Consider the following 22,430-nt stretch of genomic DNA (forward strand, 5'->3'; position numbering starts at 1 on the left):
ATATAATCTTATTCCAAGTGTTGCACTGAGGCGACTGGTCATTCATTTTAACATATTTAAGAGACACTTTTGTTCGCCGCCGCCATTGGGCACAAGCACGTCTTCGTGCGCGTTCTTCTTCGTTGGTTTTAGCCGCTTCTTTGGGGTCGGTGGACTGTAGGATCGAAACTGGGAACCGAAATTTATGAATTTGAACAATTTTGGGAGAACCGGAAAGTTAGTCCTGGTTCCAATCGGTTCTTGATTCCCAACCCTACTTACAGTATAAATAACGACAATGAGCTTCTATATAAATTGTGCCATCAAGGATAGATGCATTTTCGGGAGGTAATAGCTAGCAAAATAATTGCACGCTGTCGTGGTAGAAATGGGCCAAGTAATGATACAAACGAAGGTGCTCAAGTTCTGGGGAGGGGCGACTCATGCCAGGGGTCCATGTGTCAATGGGCCCCATTTAAGCCATGCCTAAAGAATCAGGAAAACTGCAACAATTTAAAAAAGTTTAACGCAATATTGCCACACTTCATTACTACATAGTTCTCATTCTTTGGACACATTTTTAGCAATACACTCTAAACACACAACATTTCTGAGTTTGGGGTAGGGAAGGTGGTAACTTCTGGTTGCCAGGCAAACGGATAGTGCCAACATGGGAAAGGTGTTGAAACTCAAAATCCAGTTGACGAGGAACATAGGAGCACACCACCATAGTGTTGGCTGGAGGAGCTTTCCTTCATATTTATAAAAAAAATAAATAAATAAATAAATAATTTTTAAAAAAAAGCTTTTGATGAAATTTCGACCTTGAAACGTACCAACACCAATATATGGACTGTACCTATGACACAACCCCACATGACACATTTAAAGAATGCTGTTATTTTTCTGTCAGATGGCATCCCAGTAGCTTGAAACAAATGTGACTGCTGAAACGGGTACACCTCCTCACCTTTCCACTGGGAATGCTTAATATGTTTACGTACATACGTTTCGTAATCTTCAAACCTAAAATGTATTTAGAAACAAATCTGTAAATGCATTTTACAGGGTAAGGTATTGTTTATAAAATGGCCTTCTAAATATTTAAAAACATATACTACAAAAAGACATAGGCCTACACATAAGGGAACATTTTCTTATCCCTAGTGGCACAAATGGCTAATTTCCAGTGTTAAAGGAATGAAAATAGCTGCCTGTTAGCAACATGCTAAACACTAAGGACATCTTCCTGCCTGTTAGCAACATGCTAAACACTAACGACATCTTCAAATTAACAGCCTCTGGCGTTCAAAAAAGTGGACCAGACGCATACATACAAACGCCATTTTTGCGTACATTTGACGGTGAAATACCAAAAGAAAAACCCACATTCGTGTGATTTTAGTACACTTAGTCGTCACAAACAGAAGGAGCCCGTCTACGAGTGCAGCGTCACGCCGGCACAGGTTGGGAAGCACAGTGGAGACTTTGAGGCCCTTCCCGACACATAAGATCACCTCCTTACCATAACCGTGACGATAATGTTACGTTACAAGATGAACCGCGACGGCATAAAGCACTTCAAAGTCAAAGGTAGAGTCTCCATACCTACACCCGCGGTCAGGGTGTTTCTCGGCTGTTGCACCTCCGGACAAGCTGACTGGGGCTACCCATGTCCTCGACAGAAGAGCTGGGCGCACAGTCGGACGACCACCCGGTCCTCCCCAGGATGGACTCCTCCGGCTCCGAGGACAATCAGTTTTCACCCGGAGCGCGAATTCACTCCAAGTCGTCCAGCTACGACGTGCTGTCTGTCCTGGGTCGCGGAGCCTACGGGAACGTGGTTAAATGTCGGAAGACCACCGACAACAAGACAGTGGCGGTCAAGACCATCAAGAACCACGGAACATCGGCCAAACGGGCCATATATGAGGTGGGTGGCGTCCAATAAACTTCCTACTAATTACTTGCCCCGACATACGACATTTCGAGGTTGCGAACGGCATGATCAGGCAAAGACGGCAGGTAGCGACCTTCCTACTACTTTTGGAACCGGCAGTAAAGTGTTTGAGTAAGCTATTGGATGTGTACATTTTCATTTCTTTGTTTCTTAGTAAGTTTTTGGGTAATAATAGTAAAAATAAAAAAATAAATACTGTTTTTCATTGGATTATGGGTGTTTTTTCCCCCCATACACATATTTATTGTAATTGACTTTTTTAATTTAGTGTCGAATAAATTATTTGTTTCATGCAAATGCCAAGTATGGCTTTTGTTACCATGACGACCAGCGGAGGAGCTATGCCATGCAACGAAGCAAGCCTACTAAGACTTGTCGATATGTATTTTTTTGACTATTCCTACAACTCTACAGCAGTGACTTGATTTTAAAAAACGATGAGCAACAAATCTAGCAACTTTTTTCATTGTTGTTGGATATTGGCCAGTGGTGACTTGATGCAGGCAGTATTCATTTGCAGTCTTGACAGACAGGGGTAAACATCTCATGCTCTCGAGTGAGTGAGTCTGCAGAAGTCTCCAATAACACCACATAGTCACTAGTCGCTTTTTTGAAGAGGTCCATTATATCATTTAGTTGATAGTCATGCTGATTCCCACTGTTTATACTAAATTACTATAAATTATCTCATAGAAAATCCCTCCATCTTCTTTACCACTTATGTCTTTATAGATTCTGGCCCTGTTAAAAATCAAAAAGATGGACGCTGACAAATGCCACCTGGTGCAATGGTACAGCATCTTCAGCATCTCTGGACATGTTTGCATTGAGTTTGAGCTGCTGGACAAAAGTCTGTATGACTTTGTAAAAGAGCGAAATTTCCGGCCTCTCCAGCTGAAGGAGATCAGGCCCATTGTCCATCAGGTATGCTCCCATTGGGGAAAAAATAGCTTTAATACTTTTGGAATGTTGATCTTGTGATGTGGGACATGTTCGAATGATCTTTCAGCTGGCGGACATGCTGGACCACTTGAAGGTCTGTCAGATTATACATGCAGACCTCAAGCTAGAGAACGTGATGCTGGTTAACCAGTTGCAGCAGCCCTACAAGATTAAAGTGATCGACTTCGGCCTGGCCGCTCAGGTGTCCACTGCCAAACAGGGCTCGCTTATTCAGACACTCCCCTATCGGTGAGTCAGAATTCAATCAGTATACGCCGAGTCTCATGTAGTCTAATGAGGTAACTAAAATACTGGAAACGTGATGTTTGCTACTGCTTTGTAAATTACATTGTGCAGGTGGTCATCATGATGCAGCCTGTGGCTTTACATATAAAAAAAATCAGTTCATTTGCTATAGCGATTGTCCTCATCGGGGTCAAAAATAAGCTGGAGCATATTTTAGCTGACTTTGGGCAAAAGGAAGGTTACATCCTCAAATGGTCACGAGTCATTTGCAGCGTATAGAGAAACAACCCTTCACTCTCGGAAATTACACCTATGTACAATTTAGTCTTTGGTCAACCCGACTTGCATGGTTTTTGAAATTTGTGAGAAAGCTGCAAAAGCACGGGGAAAACATACATACTCCACACAGAAGGCCTGGGCAGGGATTCGAACCAGAGCAGAACTTCGCACCCACTAACTTTGTACTGTGAGGCAGACACACTCACTGTGCTGCCAATATTGAAAAAAAAACAATAAAAATTTAAACAACCATATAATTTAGGTGGGACTATGATCTTTTTTAGGGTTTTCTTTTTTAGGTTAGGACACAAACAAGTTGACCCAACCTCAAACAACCAAATGATTTGGGGGGGGGGGGTTGTTCCTATGACACCACTGGTCCACATATTGACATACCTGACTACTTAGCAAACTTAATGAACATCTCCTCCATGATCTTGTCACACACTATGGCTCTGTGCTTGATGTAGCACCAGGATGGGAGAGGTCAATGTTTGATGTTTTTTATATATATATATATATATATATATATATATATATATATATATATATATATATATATATATATATATATATATATATATATATATATATATATATATATATATATATATATATATAGGGGGGACGGTGATCGTCAGGTTAGCACATCTGCTTCACAGTTCTGAGGACCGGGGTTCTAATCCCGGCCCTGCCTGTGTGGAGTGAACATGTTCTCCCCGTGTCTGGGTGGGTTTTCTCCGGGCACTCCAGTTTCCTCTCACATCCCAAAAACGTGTGTGGCAGGTAGATTGAAGACTCTGCACATAGGTGTGAATGTGAGTACAAATGGTTGGTTGTTTCGATGTGCCCTGCGATTGGCTGGTTCAGGGTGTACCCCGCCTCCCGCCGAAGGTAGCTGGGATAGGCTACAGCAGCCTGCGACCCCAGTGAGGATAAGCGGTAAAGAAGATCGATATATATATATATATACATACATACTTACACACAAAAAAACAACTAAACATACTCCATTGGTGGTTAAAAAAAACACACAACTGATGGTTTATCACCTTTATCTCTAGGTCTCCAGAAATCCTGTTGGGTGCACCATTCACAGAAGCCATAGACATCTGGTCTGTGGGGTGCATTGCTGCTTTTTTATACACAGGCGCTCTGCTGTACCCTGGAAAAAGTGAATACGACATGGTAAGTAGAAGTAAGTATACATTTACCCTACTTTGAAACTGGCTTAACGACAACAGAGTGAAACCTCAGTACAGCCATAGGAAAGCAAATTTGTATCACAAATGCACTTCACCGATCAAATTTTTTAACATCAATTGGCACACTAGTGTAAAAGGTCACCCCCCATAAAAAACAACAACAACAAAAATAACAGTGTGGATTAACTTTGATATGGACTCTACCGACCAGTCGTGACAAGGCTTGTTGATGAATGTTATCATATCTGACTCAGTATAGAAACGGCTCAAGCATGTCTGACCATGAGGCTGGAGGGGGCTGCCAGGACCGTTTTGTGTTAACCAGCTCCGAGATGGTTATAAGAATGTTGCGACCACATCCATCCTCCGTTTTTCCCAACTGCGTGCGAACTATCATGGGAATGCTACTGTTGGAATGCTCGGTGCTATGCTGTCTTGCTGCACACCAGCTAGCTACTATCTGCAGTTACAACGCTACCAGAGCCGTAGGGGGGGGCAGCCAAGGTACAGGGTGTTTGCGCTAGCTTGGCCACTTTATAGTGTACCATTGTCTGCCGTGACTGTGTGGACGTTTCAGGGGGATGGGCAAGAGAATGGTGAGGGAGGAGAAGCTGGGAGGAAATAAAAGCTAATCGAGGAACTGGCACTTCACACTTACAGAGTCGATAATCATCGCCTCAATTGATGAAAATAAGTAACACTTCTGACAAGTATTGTTATCTCAATAGGAAGACGAGGAGTAATTTTCAGAAGCCGGAGAAGCCATGCTAACTGCTAAGCTAAACACAAGAATAAGTGTTTAGGTGGTACATTACGCTTTTCATCAAAATTTGGCTGGAAACGCGCTGCAGTGGAGAGTAACCAACTATGAAAAGCAAATCAGCAGGTAATTTAATAAGTGCCTTGAGAGAAAATAACAAGGTGCAAAGCAAGCACACACGTCCGAAAACCAGGTCCGTTATCGCACACGTTAGCACAGAGGAGCCTATAAGGTCTAAAGTACATGCATATACAGGTATATTGAATGCTTATAATACCAGCAATGTGAATTGTGTTTGTTTGCACCACAGAGTGCTGAATTTCAATTTTGAATGTTCTCAAATTTTCTGTACATATTTTTGGTTTTTGTTGGTGATATATTTTATCAACTTAGCTTTGCTTAAGCAGGGATCTTGTTTGATGTGCATCCGGCGTCTGAGACGCACAAAAATGAACAGGGACACATGGAGCATATTTAATCTGCGTCCGTTGACGTGTGCTTTAAGACCCCTCCTATGTATGCGTGTGTTGATTGGTGACAAGCTTTCACACACAGCGAATCAAAAGTATGAATCCTGTCTTGGTGCTAGCCAATCACAGGCAGAGTAGGGCGGGTTATCGTTCCATACAATGGACACCAGAGTTTTTTTCTGGACTCGATAGCTTTTCATTGCTGTGGTAACACCTGCTGTACTGCTCATAACCCAGCAAGCTGCTGGCAGAAAGGCGTTTGCTCTGTAGATGCACACAAGTGGGACAAAATGAAAGTTAACTGTTGTATTACAGAGTCACTGATGGTGTAGTGGTACACTCGCCTGACTTTGGTGCAGGCAGCGTGGGTTCAGTTCCCACTCAGTGACGGTGTGAATGTGAGTGCGAATGGTTGTCCGTGTCTATATGTGCCCTGTGACTGACTGGCGACCAGTTCAGGGTGTAGTCCGCCTTTCGCCCGAAGTCAGCTGGGATAGGCTCCAGCGTCCTGCGACCCTAACCAGGATAAGCGGTGTAGAAAATGGATGGATGGATGTTGTATTACATTCGCTAGCCTGCGATCTAACAAGCTAGCGAGCCAAGGGATGGAGCTAAAACTCACTCGACCGTTGAGACATCATTAAAACGTCAGCGCTTGGAGTAGTGGGTGTTCTCCACATAACACACACATATATGTGTGTATATATAGCCCAGAGTGTGTGTCAACTGTTTATAAACCATAACCACAGCTGCACACACATTTATCAATATTCAGGCAGTAGTTGAAATCTGCAAACTCCTTTGGCCATTCACAGTCCAGCAGCTAGAGGGCGGGCCATGTTATACATTTTATTTATCCGTTATTCAACCAGGCAAAAGCTTATCGAGAGAGAAAATCTTTTTCAAAAGCCAAGAAGCATCAGAAATTATACAGGCACCAGAAATTATACATAACAACATTCATACAATAAATATAAATAAAGACTAAAAAATAACAGTGATATTAAAATCTATGGCATCTGATTTAAAAACAGTGACAAAGGCCAAATGCTTTCAAGTACATGCATGGTGTTTTTTTTTTTAATTCATTCGCACATGTGCTAAATGTCATGCCGGTTTCCTCCCACATCCCAAAAACATACATAGTAGCTTAATTGAAGCGACACGGTGGACGACTGGTTAGAGCGTCAGCCTCACAGTTCTGAGGAGTGGGGTTCAATCCCCAGTCCTGCCTGTGTGGAGTTTGCATGTTCTCCCCATGCCTGCGTGGGTTTTCTCCGGGCACTCCCGTTTCCTCCCACATCCCAAAAAACATGCATTAATTGGGGACTCTAAATTGCCCGTAGGTGTAAATGTGAGTGCGAATGTTGTTTGTTTGTATGTGCCCTGCGATTGGCTGGCAACCAGTTCAGGGTGTACAACGCCTCCTGCCCGATGATAGCTGGGATAGGCTCCAGCACGCCCGCGACCCTAGTGAGGAGAAGCGGCTCAGAAAATGGATGGATGGATAGATTAAATGACAACTCTAAATTGCACATAGGTGTGAATGTGAGTGCGAATGGTTGTTTGTTTGTATGTGCCCTGCAATTGACTGGCAACCAGTTCAGGGTGTACCCCGTCTTCTGCCCGATGAGAGCTGGGATAGGCTCCAGCACTCCCGCGACCCTAGTGAGGACAAGCGGCTCAGAAAATGGATGGATATGTGCCAAATGTTTAATATTTGTTCAAGTGCAATTTTTGCAAACAGAGCCTGAGTCTTATTTATGAAATATTTTTCATCTAAGATATTTTATTTGGCGGCACGGTGAGCGACTGGTTAGAGCATCTGCCTCACAGTTCTGAGGACCAGGGTTCAATCCCTGGCCCCGCCTGTGTGGAGTTTGCATGTTCTCCCCGTGCCTGCGTGGGTTTTCTCCGGGCTCTCCAGTTTCCTCACACATCCCAAAAACATGCATGGTAGGGTAATTGAAGACTCTATAAATTGCCCATAGGTGTGAATGTGAGTGTGAATGGTTGTTTGTTTATGTGTGCCCTGTGATTGGCTGGCAACCAGTTCAGGGTGTACCCTGCTTCCTGCCCGAAGATAGCTGGGATTGGCTCCGGCACTCCCGCGACCCTTGTGAGGAGAAGCGACTCAGAAAATGGATGGATGGATGGATATTTTATTTATCATTCTACATTACATTGCCAATGTTCAATAGGGACTCATTGTTCCAGGGCTGGGACTCATTGTTTCCAGACATGTGCATCCTGGGACTCACTTTGCAAAATGATCTATGCTTCAGAGCGATACAACCAATTTAAAAATACTCATTACATTTATACTGTACCATGCATGAATTTTAGGTCATATTCCCCAGACCTAACTCCATTTATGTAATGTAATTTTTCATGTATATTCTTTTGCAAAACACTTTCTTGAAGCTGTCTATTGCCCAAAGTCAGATGAGATAGGCTCCAGCTCACTCTTGACCCTATTGAGGACAAATGCTATATGTCAAACTTTTTTTTTTAGTCTCGGGCCGCATTGTAGTTATGATTTCCCTCAGAGGGAACAGTGAAACCATATAAATGTTTAATCATCACCAAAACATATTATGACCATTACACAACAAATTGAGGGATAACTCGTTTTGAAATCAGAAGACAAGGATAATAGTTTGTTCCAAGTATTGTTTAAGTTACTGTCAAAGATTTGTAACAGTTTGGTAACAGAAAAATGCAATATCTCAACATTATTGTTTATTATTATTGACAATTTGTAATTTGGGTACATATTTTAGCAAAAATCACGGACGTTGACGAGCATGATTTGCTTTCGCGGGCCACATAAAATGATGTGGAGGGCCGCATCTGGCCCACGGGCCTTGAGTTGACACCTTGAGTTGCTATAGAGGATGTATGGATGGATGGATCGAAATTATACTAACTCTTGTGGTGTTGCAATTTGGAGGTTCAACTTTACTGCTAGCTCTTTTTTTTTAACATGGTCTTGTATTTTCAGGTCAGGTACATTGTGGAAACTCAAGGCCAACCTCCGGATAATGTTCTCGAAGCTGGACTGCAGACCAGCTGCTTCTTCCAGATGGAGCACAACTTCAGCTGGAAGCTCAAGGTGCGTGCCTCTATTAATACATGTCCTTAAGAAAAATAACTTGAGGCTTGTCCCCTCAGACACCAGAACAGTATCAGAAAGAGACAACCTCGGCATCCAAAGAGACCAGACGCTTTAAATTCCGCTCTCTTGATCGCCTTCTTCATGTAAGCACTCTAAACATCGTCACTCAAAACACTGTTATCATATGACATGGGCAACTTTATTTAGTTCCAGCCGGGGATCTTGAACACCAGGCACATCGCTAACAAAGCCGCCAAGACGGCCGACGTGCAGAAGTTCGTGGAGCTACTGAAAGGAATGTTGCAGCTTGATGCCGCCCAGCGGTTGACGCCTCGCCAGGTGCTGGAGTACGACTTCAGCAGCATGTGCCATCTGGAGCCCCTTCATGACACCAGCTCACAGTAAGTCAGTACTGTTGACCTCCAAAGTCCAAGACCCGATTTGACTTCCAGGTTATGTTAAAAAAACTTTTTTTTCATTTTAAATCCCATAGGAAATACTTTCCAGGCTCACACTGTGTCAATCATAAAACCACAACTCTACAGGCAGTTTTATAACCTTTTGGAATTTAAATATCCATCCATGACCAAGTTTGTCACCTTCCCAAGTGTTGTAAAAATATTCAATATCATTTTCATTGAAAAGGAGTCAATCTTTCAACACTACTTCAGCTTGAAACATACATATCAAATATGAAATATATTTTTGAGGTTTTTAACAAAAAAAAAGTTATACATGAGAAGTACTGTAATTTCTTGTGTATAATGTGCATTTTTTCCCCGCCAAAATTGTCAAAAGTCAATAGTGCTATACATAGGTAAAGGGAAAAGTGAAAAAAACTTCTAACATTTTATAAATCTATGTTGCCATCTAGAGATTATGAAAAAGCTGTACACTTTCATTCCAATATGCCACCGCTACCTAGAAGGTCATGAGAAAGGTGTACATTTTGATTTTACGATGCCACAGCCACCTAGAGGTTATGAGGTTTGCTTGGCCCTTCATGAATTGTACCCATCTTACATATTCTGCCTGGGTAAAAAATTGTTTTCTCATTTACCAAATAAAAGTAGGACTGTGAATTTCAAAATAAGAGCAAGGAAATCAAAATAATATTACGTGTTCAAATAAAGTGCTTAACTTCAGAATAATTATTTCAAAAAACTTAACAAAATATAGATAATAATTCATGTTTTGATCGTATGAGTAGAAGCAAAATCTTGCATTGTAAAAATGCATTACACATGTGTAGAAGGGTTTTACAGAATTTTGAGGTAAACTTTGGGGGTGTGTATTATACATGGGTAATTACGGTATGTCATCATTTCTTCAATGATACGGCTGTAACTCAGTTTATTCATAGATCAGATAACATTTTCCCACTGAAATGTCATTAATCCGATCCAGCCCCCCCCCCCCCCCCCAAAAAAAAAACACTGCAAAGCCCAACACAATTGTTTGTTTTTAATGAAGAAAAATAGCACGATAAAATATAATAAAAGCGAAGGCAAAAGATTTTGGGTTTTATAAGTGTAAGCCGAACGTCACGCGTACGCACACAACACGTAAACGAACGAACGCGCACACGAGTATCCGTGTGTTGATGTGTGCTTGTGAAGGGCGTGGCCTCGTGAGTGACGTCAGGAGCTCCGACGACAGGTCCGGTTAGCCATTTACCACGCGGTTAGTTGTGTGTGCATCATGTCCTTGCGAGCATTTTTATTTTGTATTTGTTTGTGTTTCACTGGTTGTCTCGTACATTAAATGGCTGAAAGTGCATCACCAACTGTCCTTTTTTTCCTCAATTTACTTCAGTGGAACATTAAAATTTTGGCTTGCAAACAAAAGAAAAATAGCAAAATAATGTGCCATTGAAAACCATTGAAATCCTCATTTTTTTGATCCTACATTTAGCTTAACATAAACAAATGCAATCATTTAAATTTGGAATACTACTTTTTTATTTTTTTATTTTGTATTTGTCCATCAGATGGTGCTACTTTTTCCCATTCAAAGTATTCAGCAAAACGGCACACCTTTTCCCGTATCCATTAAGGTGCATTGCTATTGAAATGAATTGAAGTGTTTGTTGCCATTGATGTTCGATAATAATTGATAGCGGTACCGCGACTTACGAGTGGCCCAAACAAGTTTCTCGAGATACAAGCTATCGTTGCGTAACAGCCGCTAGATGGTAGCAGTGAACTTGACAACAAGCAGTTTGCCAGATAGTGTTGAATTATTTAAAAAGAGGCCAACTGTCCTTACATTGTGTATTTAACCAAACAACATTAACTATGCCTTACGAAAATCAACTAACTTGATGCTAACACACAATTATGTATTCACACAGCATGTGGACTTCCAAAACAAAAATGCAGCCCTATGGGGGGCACAAGCCAGTGCAAACTGTAGGCCGGTCCCAAGCCCGGATAAATGCAGGCAGAGGGTTGCGTCAGGAAGGGCATCCGGCATCCAAGAATGTCTTGGAGGTGAAAAGAGTATCAGATTGAGTGATGAGGCTGAAACTTGAAATTGAGGATGTTATGTATATTGTGATTAGTGGCTATGCCCCACAAGTAGGATGTGACCTAGAGGTGAAAGAAAAATTCTGGAAGGAGCTAGACGAAGTAGTTCTGAGCATCCCAGACAGAGAGAGTGAGTCATGATTGGTGCAGGAAACGGGTGATGAAGTGATGGAAAAGTACGGCATCCATGAAAGGAACTTAAAGGGACAGATGGTGGTAGACTTTGCAAAAAGGATGCAAATGGCTGTAGTGAACATTTCTTTCCAGAAGAGGCAGGAACATATGGTGACCTACAAGAGCGGAGGTAGAAGCACGCAGGTGGATTACATCTTGTGCAGACGATGTAATCTGAAGGAGGTTACCGACTAAAGTTGTGGTAGGGGAGAGTGTGGCTCGACAGCATAGGATGGTGGTGTGTAAGATGACTCTGGTGGTGAGGAGGAAGATTAGGAAGACAAAGGCAGAGCAGAGAACCATGTGGTGGAAGCTGAGACAGGACGAGTGTTGTGCAGCTTTTCGGGAAGCGGTGAGACAGGCTTTCGGTGGACAGGAGGAGCTTCCAGAAGACTGGACCACTGCAGCCAAGGTGATCAGAGAGCCAGGCAGGAGAGTACTTGGTGTATCTTCTGGCAGAAAAGGAGAGGAGGAGACTTGGTGGTGGAACCTCACAGTACATCCATACAAGGAATACATTGAGATGTGACACAGGGCAAAGGTAGAGGTGGCAAAGGCCAAACAAGAGGCATATGATGACATGTATGCCAGGTTGGACACGAAAGGAGTAAAGGACTTATACAGGTTGTTAGAAAGGCATTAAAGAGGATGAAAAATGGAAAGGCAGTTGGTCCTGATGACATTCCTGTGGAGGTATGGAAGCATCTAGGAGAGGTGGCTGTGGAGTTTTTGACCAGCTTGTTCAATAGAATTCTAGCGCATGAGAAGATGCCTGAGGAATGGAGGAAAAGTGTGCTGGTGCCCATTTCTAAGAACAAATGTGATGTGCAGAGCTGTGGGAACTATAGAGGAATAAAGTTGATGAGCCACACAATGAAGTTATGGGAAAAAGTGGTGGAGGCTAGACTCAGGACAGAAGTGAGTATTTGCGAGCAACAGTATGGTTTCATGCCTAGAAAGAGTACCACAGATGCATTATTTGCCTTGAGGATGTTGATGGAAAAGTACAGAGAAGGTCCGTAGGAGCTACATTGTGTGTATGTTGACTGGTGCCAGTTGTGTGCTAGATGGATGGAAAGAATACTTCGAGGAGTGGATGAATGAGGAAAATGAGAGAGAAAGGAGAGTAGAAAAGGCAAGTGTGGTGGACCAGGAAGTGTCAATGATTAGTAAGGTGGAAGTTAGAAAGGCATTAAAGAGGATGAAAAATGGAAAGGCACTTGGTTCTGATGACATTCCTGTGGAGGTATGGAAGTATCTAGGAGAGGTGACTGTGGGGTTTTTGACCAGCTTGTTCAATGTGTCTTTGTAGATCTAGAGAAAGCCTATGACAGAGTACCCAGAGAGGAACTGTGGTACTGCATGCGGAAGTCTGGAGTGGCAGAGAAGTATGTTACAGGACATGTACGAGGGCAGAAGAACAGTGGTGAGGTGTGCTGTAGGTGTGACAGACGGATTTAAGGTGGAGGTGGGACTGCATCAGGGATCAGCCCTGAGCCCCTTCCTGTTTGAAGTGGTGATGGATAGGCTGACAGATGAGGTTAGACTGGAATGCCCGTGGACCATGATGTTTGCAGATGACATTGTGATCTGCAGTGAAAGCAGGGAGGAGGTGGAGGAACAGTTATAAAGATGGAGGCATGCACTGGAAAGCAGAGGAATGAAGATTAGCCGAAGTAAAACAGAATATATGTGCATGAATGAGAGGGGTGCTGGGGGAAGAGTGAGGCTACAGGGAGAAGAGATAGCAAGGGTGGAGGACTTCAAATACTTGGGGTCAACCGTTCACAGCAATGGTGAGTGTGGTCAGGAAGTGAAGTAACGGGTCCAAGCAGGTTGGAATGGGTGGAGGAAGGTGTCAGGTCTGTTATATGACTGCTAGTCTCTGCTAGGATGAAGAGCAAAGTTTATAAAACAGTGGTGAGGCCAGCGATGATGTATGGATTAGAGACAGTGGCACTGAAGAGACAACAGGAAGCAGAGCTGGAGGTGGCGGAAATGAAGATGTTGAGGTTCGCTCTCGGAGTGACCAGGTTGGATAAAATTAGAAATGAGCTTATCAGAGGGACAGCCAAGGGTCGATGTTTTGGAGACAGTTAGAGAGAGCAGACTTCGATGGTTTGGACACATCCAGAGGAGAAATAGTGAGTATATTGGTAGAAGGATGATGAGGAGGGAGCTGCCAGGCAAGAGAGCTTGAGGAAGACCAAAGAGAAGGTTCTTGGATGTAGTGAGGGAAGACATGAGGGCAGTTGGTGTTCGAGAGGAGGATGACGCACTGTGGCAAGCCCTAAAGGGACAAGCCTAAAGGAAAATAAGTGGGCTTCCAAGACAAAAATGGTTTGTGAAGTTGGACATAAAAGACAAGCACATAATGCACTTTTTCATTTTGCACACAGCACTATCATCTAACATCAATAGCAACACACACTTACAATTTCAATGGCAGCCACCCCTCCACAAAAAATTAAAAGGTGTGAAATGTTGCTCCATACTTTGAATGGGGAAAAGGTACTGCCATACGGTGGACAAATATAAAAAATAACAACTGTGACTGCTGTAGTCAAAATATTAACAAATAATTGCATTTAGGAGAAATTGTGATCAAACTGGACTGAGCATTAAGTCTATCGCATTAAGTATTATCTGATTGACTGGCCAACATTACCCATGATAGGTTTCTTTGAGGGCTTTTTTACTCTAAAATGTACTACTTTTGCTAAACTGTCTAGTGTTTCCAAATGGTTAACACAGGGACGTGTTTTCGGTTGTTGTATTTTCACTTTCTTCCACGCAGCAGGTGGCTTAGCACGAGCAGTAGGATCAATTCTGTCAAGAGTAGCTACAGTGAAACCTTTTGATGTTCAATATTGAACATAGTTTATATTAAGGAAGGTATATTTCCCACAGGAATTAAGGGAAATGGAATTATATTCCAGAGTCAAAACTGTCACTCTCATAAAACCATTATTTTACAAAAGATACATTTCAAACCAAAAACTACAAACTTCGGGGTTCTCCTTCAATGTGGGCCAGATCAGTGACCAAGATGTCTGCAAAGAGATCTTGTGCCGTTTGCTTTGTTCAGTGCACGAAGAGGCAAGAGTTGTGGCAAGACAACTTGTGGCTGCTTGACCATGACAAAGTGCATGCTCACAATGCCCTGCTGACAGTTACCTGGCCGATAAGAACATCGTTGTGCTACTCTCAAACTGGCTCTGTGGGAATTTTTTCTTTCTTTCCTAAGCTCAAGGCGGTCATCATGGGGGGGGACCCGTTTTGAAGAGGTGGATTACACCAAGATGCCGTGACGATGGAGCTGCGGAGGATTATGGAAGAATCCTTCCAGGAGTGCATGAAGGAGTGAGTGGCAGAGAAGGCTGGAAAAGTGTGTCAGACTCAAGGGGGATTACTTCATAGGGGAGAACTTGTAGTTTGTATTAAAATTTTTGTGACGCCAGTCTGGGAATCTTTCTGTGAAAAATTCAAGCAAGTCCCAAATTGCTGTGGCAAAAATCAAGCAAATCATGTCGAGTCTTAAGCAAGTCATTACTTGGTTTAAGCATGTCACAAGTCATACAATCTTGCTCAGTCAAAACATATACAATATATTGCCTAATGTATTCGCTCACCTGCGTTGACTCAGATTTGAATTTAAGTGACATCTCATTCTTAATCCATAGAGTTTAATAATGTCTTCTGGGAAGGCTTTCTGCAAGGTTTAGGAGTGTGTTTATGGGAATTTATGACCATTTTTCCAGAAGTGAAAAGGCCTTGCTTTCAGTCGCCGCTCTAATTCATCCAAACGTGTTCTATAGGGTTGAAGTCAGGATTGTGCAGGCCAATCAAGTTCGTCCATACCATATTCTATCATCCATGTCTTTATGAACCATGATTTGTGCAGTGATGCACAGTCATGTTGGAACAGGAAGGGGCCATCTCTAAACAGTTCCCACAAAATTGGAAATGTCCAAAATTGGAAATGTCCAAAGTATTAGCCTCAGAGTTCCAGTGGTAGGAACTTGCTTCAGCATACCAAAAGATTTTGGACAGTTTGGAGATTACCCCTTCTTGTTCCAACATGTCTCTGCACCAGTGCACAAAGCAAGGTCCGTAAAAACAGAGAATTTGGTACGGATGAACTTGACTGGCCTGCACAAACTCCTCCACGCAACCTGATAGAATACCTTTGAGTTGACTTCGAGTGGACAGTGAGCCAGGCCTTCTCGTCCAACATCAGTGTGGGACCTCACAAATATGCTCCTGGAAGAATGGGCAAAAACTCCCATAAACGACTCCTAAATCTTGTTGAAAGCATTTCCACAAGAGTTGAAATTGTGACAGCTGCAAAGTCTAGACCAACATCATATCAAACCATATGGATTTAAAATGGAATATCACTTAAATCCTACGTGAGTCAAGGCAGGTGAGCAAATACTTTTGGCAATATAGTGTATTTGCACATTAGCCACTTTACACTCAGTATCTGTACAAAGTCAAGTATTTCATAAATTTTAGCCAAGAAAGCCTCAAGCCCTAAAATTGCTGACTTTTGCCTCACTTGACTAGAGTCCCTAACCACTGGGGAGCAGTGAGGTTTGCTGAAGCCGACTGAGTTAATGTGTCGCGTTTTCCAAAATTCTTCGCTGTCATACCAGATTTAAAAAGTACTAATGGGTTAGTCGCACATGAACACTAAGCAGCTCGCATTGCGATGTACATTTCTTTTGTTCTTCCTTCAATATTACAGTCTGATTGTTGTGGCTTCTGCCTTGTAGTACCGAGGAACCAGAACAGATGCATGTCCTGCTTTTGTTGTGAAATGCCAAATTCTGTTTCACTGACCCTAATGTGGTGGCACAAAACAAAGTCAAACACGTGTAGAGTTAATCTTCAAGATGCTCACTGAGCTAAATGTCTCCGGAGATATTGTGATGAATTCGGTTTTGCGACTTAAAAACTGGAGGTATATGCGGTAAGGGATGGCCTGAGTGCTAAAGTAGTTTCAATATACAGTGCTGTATAGTATGCCATAGTTCCCCCACTTTAATGTTTAAGATCATCAAACAAATGTATAAAATATTAGACGGATAACTAAGTATACAAAATGCCGTTTTTAAATGGTTATTTTATTAGGGAATGGAAACTATTCAAAGATACCTGCCCCTGTGTGGACAAAGTACTTGCACCCCTTATTGATTAACTGTGGCTAATCACATTTTTGGAGAAAGCTGAATTTATTTTCACTGACCACACCCAAGCCTGACTACCCCCAGACCTGTTCAATCAAGAAATCCAATAGAACCTGTCTGGCAAAATGAAGTTGCCAAAAGATAGCAAAACGCTGCAATAAAATCCCAAGATCCAAAGACATTCAAGAACAGATGAGAAAGAGTCACTGCCATCAGTCTGGAAAGGGTTACAAAGCCATTTCTGAAGCTTTAGGACTCCAGCGAACCACCATGAGCGCCATTATCCACAATTGGAGAAAACATGGAGCAGTGGTTGGCAGTTGGTCTACTAAAATTACCCCAAGAGCACAGCAAAGATTCATCCAGGAGTTCACAAAGGAAGCCAGGAAACATCTAAAGAACTGCAGGTCCCTTTTGCCTCAGGGTCAGTGTTTAATACTCAACAATAAGTAAGAGACTGCATGCATGGCAAAGTTCTAAAAAAAAACACATAATGATTCCCAAGATCTTTGGGAGAATATTCTATGGACTAAAGAGATGAAAGTTGAACTTCTTGGAAGGTGTGTGTGTCTCATTAAATGTTACACAGCATTTCAGAAAAAGAACATCATACCAAACGTGGTGGTAGTGTGATGGTTTGTGGCTGCGCTCTTCTTCAGGACCTGGACGACTGATGTGATTGATGGAACCATAAATTCTGTCTGGTCTTTACCAGAAAATCCTGAGGCAGAATGTTCTTCCTTCAGTTTGTGACCTCAAGCTGAAGCGCACTTGAGGTCTGCAGCAGGACAACGATCCAAAACGGCTGAAAATGTAATCTAATATAATGGCTTAAAAAAAATGGTTTGGAGGTGGCCGAGTCAAAGTATGGACTTGAATCCGATTGAAATGCTGTGGCATAATCTGAAAAAGGCCGTTGATGATCGAAAACCCAACACCAACGGTGTTGCTGAATTTAAATTGTGAGAAAGATTGCGCCAAAATATATCCACAGAGATGCCAGTGAAAGAAAACGCCTGATTTCAGTTGTTGCTGCTGAGGGTGGCCCAAACAGTTAGGGGGCAAGTACTTATTTACACAGGGCAAGGTAGCTTTGAATAGTTAATAATTTTTTTGAATAAATAAAATCACCATTTTGCGGCACGGTGGCCGACTGGTTAGAGCATCAGCCTCACAGTTCTGAGGTGCGGGGTTCAATCCCCGTCCCCGCCTGTGTGGAGTTTGCATGTTCTCCCCGTGCCTGCGTGGGTTTTCTCCGGGCACTCCGGTTTCCTCCCACATCCCAAAAACATGCATTAATTGGAGACTCTAAATTGCTCGTAGGCATGACTGTGAGTGCGAATGGTTGTTAGTTTCTATGTGCCCTGCGATTGGCTGGCAACCAGTTCAGGGTGTACCCCGCCTCCTGCCCGATGACAGCTGGGATAGGCTCCAGCACGCCCGCGACCCTAGTGAGGAGAAGCGGCTCAGAAAATGGATGGATGGATGAAAATCACCATTTTAAAACTACATTTTGTGTTTACTCGACTTATCTTTTTGATATTTACAATTTGATGATCTTGAACATTAAAGTGGGTAAACTATGTAAGTAAGAATATGAGAAGGCAAGGTCTTCTTCACGGGCACTGTACTTCACACAGCCAGTATAATAAAGGTTGGCTTGTCTTTTCAGCGTGCAGTCGTGCTTTCACATCATGTCCGTGTGCTCCAACAAGGCCATGTTACAATCTCTTGGCGGGACTGGATTCGACCCATCCGAACTAAACGAGACGCACGATGACGAGCCGTGCTGCGGCAGCCCTGCGTCACCTGAAGTGTACGAAATCATGGCCCACGACGAGCGGTCAGACCCAAGTTGACACAAGGATAAACAGGAGATGATCGCTTGATGAGAAGGGACGTGCTTTCGCTTCATCCCTCTACATTAGTTACAATTACAAACTCACCCATGGATAGTGGTGGAGCCTTCGTAACCTGTACAATGTATTCAACAGGTAACACCCAACAAATCTTAAGATTAAGTTTCACAAAAATGCTCCCATTGTTTGGATAATGTGTTGGATGTTGCTTATGTACCAAACAATGTTCTGTCTGAATAAGGGCTGCATGATACTGAAGAAAAAAAAATTCACATTGCAATTTTTTTTAACGCTGCAATATATATTGCGATGTGAAAAAATATAGGACAACATACTCGTGACGTGAAAACTAGCACACATTTCTTTTATTACCCTGTCTGTATTTTTTGGACAGTTTATAATAGCTTTGGTAGAAAAAAAATTGCTTATTCACTAGAGCACATAAGTATACTGAAGTCTACCTGTATTTAAATATACTGCAGTACAGTGGTCCCACCCGAAGAGTGAAAATGCATGAATAATTGAAGGTCATGACAATTGCCATGATTTTGTCTTTCGAAAAAAGCATGGATAAACAGGAAAATGCCGCCAATAAGCGGTTTCTGCGAAAAATGGGGGCAGGTCCCCCGCCCACAAAAAATTTGATGAAAAAAAAAAAATCTCGCAAAAATCCGCAAATAGATGAGTCTGCGTACGCCGAACTGCAAATACGCTGGGGTCTACTGTATTGAGCAGGGAACGTTAAAATTTGTTTTCATGCCCAGTTATTCTGTAGTACATATATCCATTCCAAATTTTTTTGGATGAATTGTTTTTACACGTTTTAACATAATATGCATCAGTATTTCTATATTTGAGTCCCATTAGTTTAAGCAACAGTCTTGTGTACACCTTAAGTTTGTCCCCAGTGTAGCCGTAGCCCCCTCCCCTGAAGTGATATCTGTTGTGACGTGCATTCGTTGCATTCAGAAGAGCGATACATTAAATGCAGGCGTGCAATTGTTTTCCCTTGTCCTCGTTATTGGTTATCGTACTATATAACTTGTACAGCATCCAGTACAACACTGATGCTCCATGTGTGTTTGGAGGTTTATAATTACCCTAACATTGGTGCTGATTTCCATCAGCTTTTCTGGCGAGAAAAAATGTCCAGGGGACTTTAAATAGGTAAAGAAATACATTAAAATAATAAAATAAAAAAAACGCTTGCTGAATATTATTTTTAGGCTTCTCAATACGATAAAAATGTTACAATCGCTGAAAAATGTTAAATGTGTCACGCCGCAAGTTGTGTATGAAAGTTCCTGTGTTGTAAACGTACCGTGTATCTTGCAGCGACTTACTGTATGTTCTTCTACCCTTGCTGAGCATGTTTGAAACTCTTTTACACACCGTAGCTGGAGTTTACTGAAACCCGCACGACAAAAAGAATTACACACATTCTATATTTAAATACGTCATTTTAGAGATCGCCAGCTTAATTCTAACACTTAATGGAAAACTATTGATGACCTAAAAATAATCAATATTCACACACAAATGCCATAGCAACACATGCAGACAAGGTAATACTTTTTTTTCTACTCTCTTTAGCTTGCAGTAAATGGATAGCACCATGCCCCTAGGAGGCCAAGGCAAACGTTCGGTCGTAATTTCTGGCTGGCAGATTTTAGTGTAACACCTGGAAAATTTGCATGTGCTGTTTTCCCAGAATGCATCGCTACAGTTAAAATTACTGTCACGTTTAGACTGCGTCCATTTTATACGGACAGGGTTATAGTTAAAAGTGGTGTTTGTAGTCGTTGATATGTTTACTGCCGCTTGGACGGCTAGAGTGATGGAGCTTATTACTACCTCTTGCGGTCCTAGATTTCTACAAATGTCAGCTGGTCCACACGTTGCATGTGCTGCATAGTGTGCGCAATGATGTCATTGTGCCAAGTAGAATCGCTTGAAAATTCAGTGAATGTTAACTTTTGAACCGTTTCTCAGCGATTCTTGGTTGACTTTAGAACCGGTTCTCACCAATTCTTGGTTTTTGATTCCCATCCCTACTTGTTAGCGTTAAGTTAGCAGAGATTTGTTGTTTAATAATTTGTTTTACCTGGGAGTGACAAAAACTTGAAGCAAGAACTTTTTGCCTCTTATTTGAAGACTAAGATAATAAGAATTAGACTTTACATCGATCTGATCGGCATGATCGGTATCGGCCGATAATTAACATTTTATGATGATCGGCTTTAATGTCATCGTCATTGATCGGCTCGGATCCTCAAAAGACATTTTCTCCGCGTCGCCGTCCTGTACAGTATATTTGAATCCAAAAGCCGGTTTATTTTTAGCCTTGTCGCATGTCTTGACGTAGTACTATAAATATCTGACAGCCAATAAAGTTTTTTTTTTTTTAATGTCAGCGTTGTGGGACAGACGACACGTAATGCCCGGATCAAACTACAAGACAAATTTGGTCTTTCACGATTGCTCTATGTCAGACTACTGCAATAAAATCTTGTATCGGTCGAATCATTAAAGTTTCGGTGTGTGAAGTAATTACAAAAACGTAATTTAATTACAGTAAGTTAGCACCCATTATTTCTGTCATGTTGTAATGTTGGTTTGACCTGGCTGATAAGAATACATGAGCTGAATAGAGAATACTCAGTATACAGTAAGACAAGTATATACAGTAAATGAGAAAGTCATTTAAATAAACACATTGCTCCATGTTGTGATCGGGGAAAAACGTGTGCTCGTGGTCACCGGTGCTCGGGAGAGGACTTTAATTCAAGGCTTGCTTGAGGTATGTTCGCGTACTTTTAATACGATACGGCTCGCAAGCAGGCAACAAAACGAAATGTAGCCGCCTACCAAGCTAGTGCTAGCACTAACGGTTGTACTGGAAAGTTTCGGTGTGTGTGAAGTAATTACAGTAAGTTAGGACACATTAATTCTGTCATGTAATGTTGGTTTGACCTGACTGATTAGAAGACATGACCTGACTAGAGAATACTCCGTATACAGTAAGACAAGTTTATACAGTAAATGAGACATTTAAATAGACACATTGCTCCATGTTGTGATCGGATTGGTTACTGATTGTGTAAAGCCTAATGAGAATTGGTATCTGTCAAACACTACACATCCAGTCTGGGAAAAAAATTCGAAAAAAACAGCATCTTTGTAGACACGGTACACCGTACGGGAAAAATGAGAAAGGGGGTTACTGTACAACCCTATCAGGTACGCTTGAAATTAGTTAACACGAGTTAATTTGCATCCTCCATCAAGGACCTTCGATGTGACGCCATACAAACATCCCAATGACGATGCTCAGACGAGATCGTGCAGCTCAAGTTGAACAGTGTGCCTGTAGGATGGAGAGATCAAATGTACTCAAACCTGTAGCCTACATAACAAGTGGAGCACTTGTCCATCTTTTTGTTCATAAGCATTCTACTTTCTGGAACATGACTACCATTGCCATTATCAATCTTGGGAGGTTGGACGGTTATAGTGATGACTGATGGCGAAAATAATTGTCCTACTGTTAACTGTCAAAACAAAATGAGTGCTGTGGAAGTCTGCAGCCTAACACCGCAGAGTATGTCTGCAGTGGTGGTTTATCACCACTAATCCAAAGTAAACGTTACGTGGCCTCTAGCCCATTGGTAAGTGCACTCTTGCCTATCTGATAGCTAATAACGGAGCCATTAAATGG

At 42.1% G+C, this 22,430-nt stretch overlaps 1 protein-coding gene across 4 annotated transcripts; it reads left to right on the forward strand.

Moving 5' to 3' along the window:
• The first annotated feature begins 1,592 nt into the window (after positions 1-1,592).
• LOC133474214 (homeodomain-interacting protein kinase 1-like) lies at positions 1,593-19,778 on the forward strand. Of its 4 annotated transcripts, XR_009787417.1 has the most exons (9): positions 1,593-1,912; positions 2,672-2,863; positions 2,949-3,130; positions 4,471-4,594; positions 8,846-8,956; positions 9,016-9,102; positions 9,167-9,360; positions 14,909-15,024; positions 18,526-18,654. XR_009787417.1 is itself a non-coding variant. In XM_061765675.1 (8 exons), the coding sequence occupies exons 1-8, from the start codon at positions 1,652-1,654 to the stop codon at positions 18,710-18,712; spliced, it is 1,338 nt and encodes a 445-aa protein (XP_061621659.1). In that variant the 5' UTR covers positions 1,593-1,651; the 3' UTR covers positions 18,713-19,778. The 4 variants fall into 4 exon arrangements, 3 of the variants coding, with proteins under 3 accessions (XP_061621659.1, XP_061621660.1, XP_061621661.1); XM_061765675.1 differs by lacking the exon at positions 14,909-15,024 and having other exon boundaries at positions 18,526-19,778; XM_061765676.1 differs by lacking the exon at positions 18,526-18,654 and having other exon boundaries at positions 14,909-15,378.
• Positions 19,779-22,430: the final 2,652 nt, after the last annotated feature.

The sequence above is a fragment of the Phyllopteryx taeniolatus genome, chromosome 2, assembly GCF_024500385.1.
Source record: "Phyllopteryx taeniolatus isolate TA_2022b chromosome 2, UOR_Ptae_1.2, whole genome shotgun sequence".
Lineage (NCBI taxonomy): Eukaryota > Metazoa > Chordata > Actinopteri > Syngnathiformes > Syngnathidae > Phyllopteryx > Phyllopteryx taeniolatus.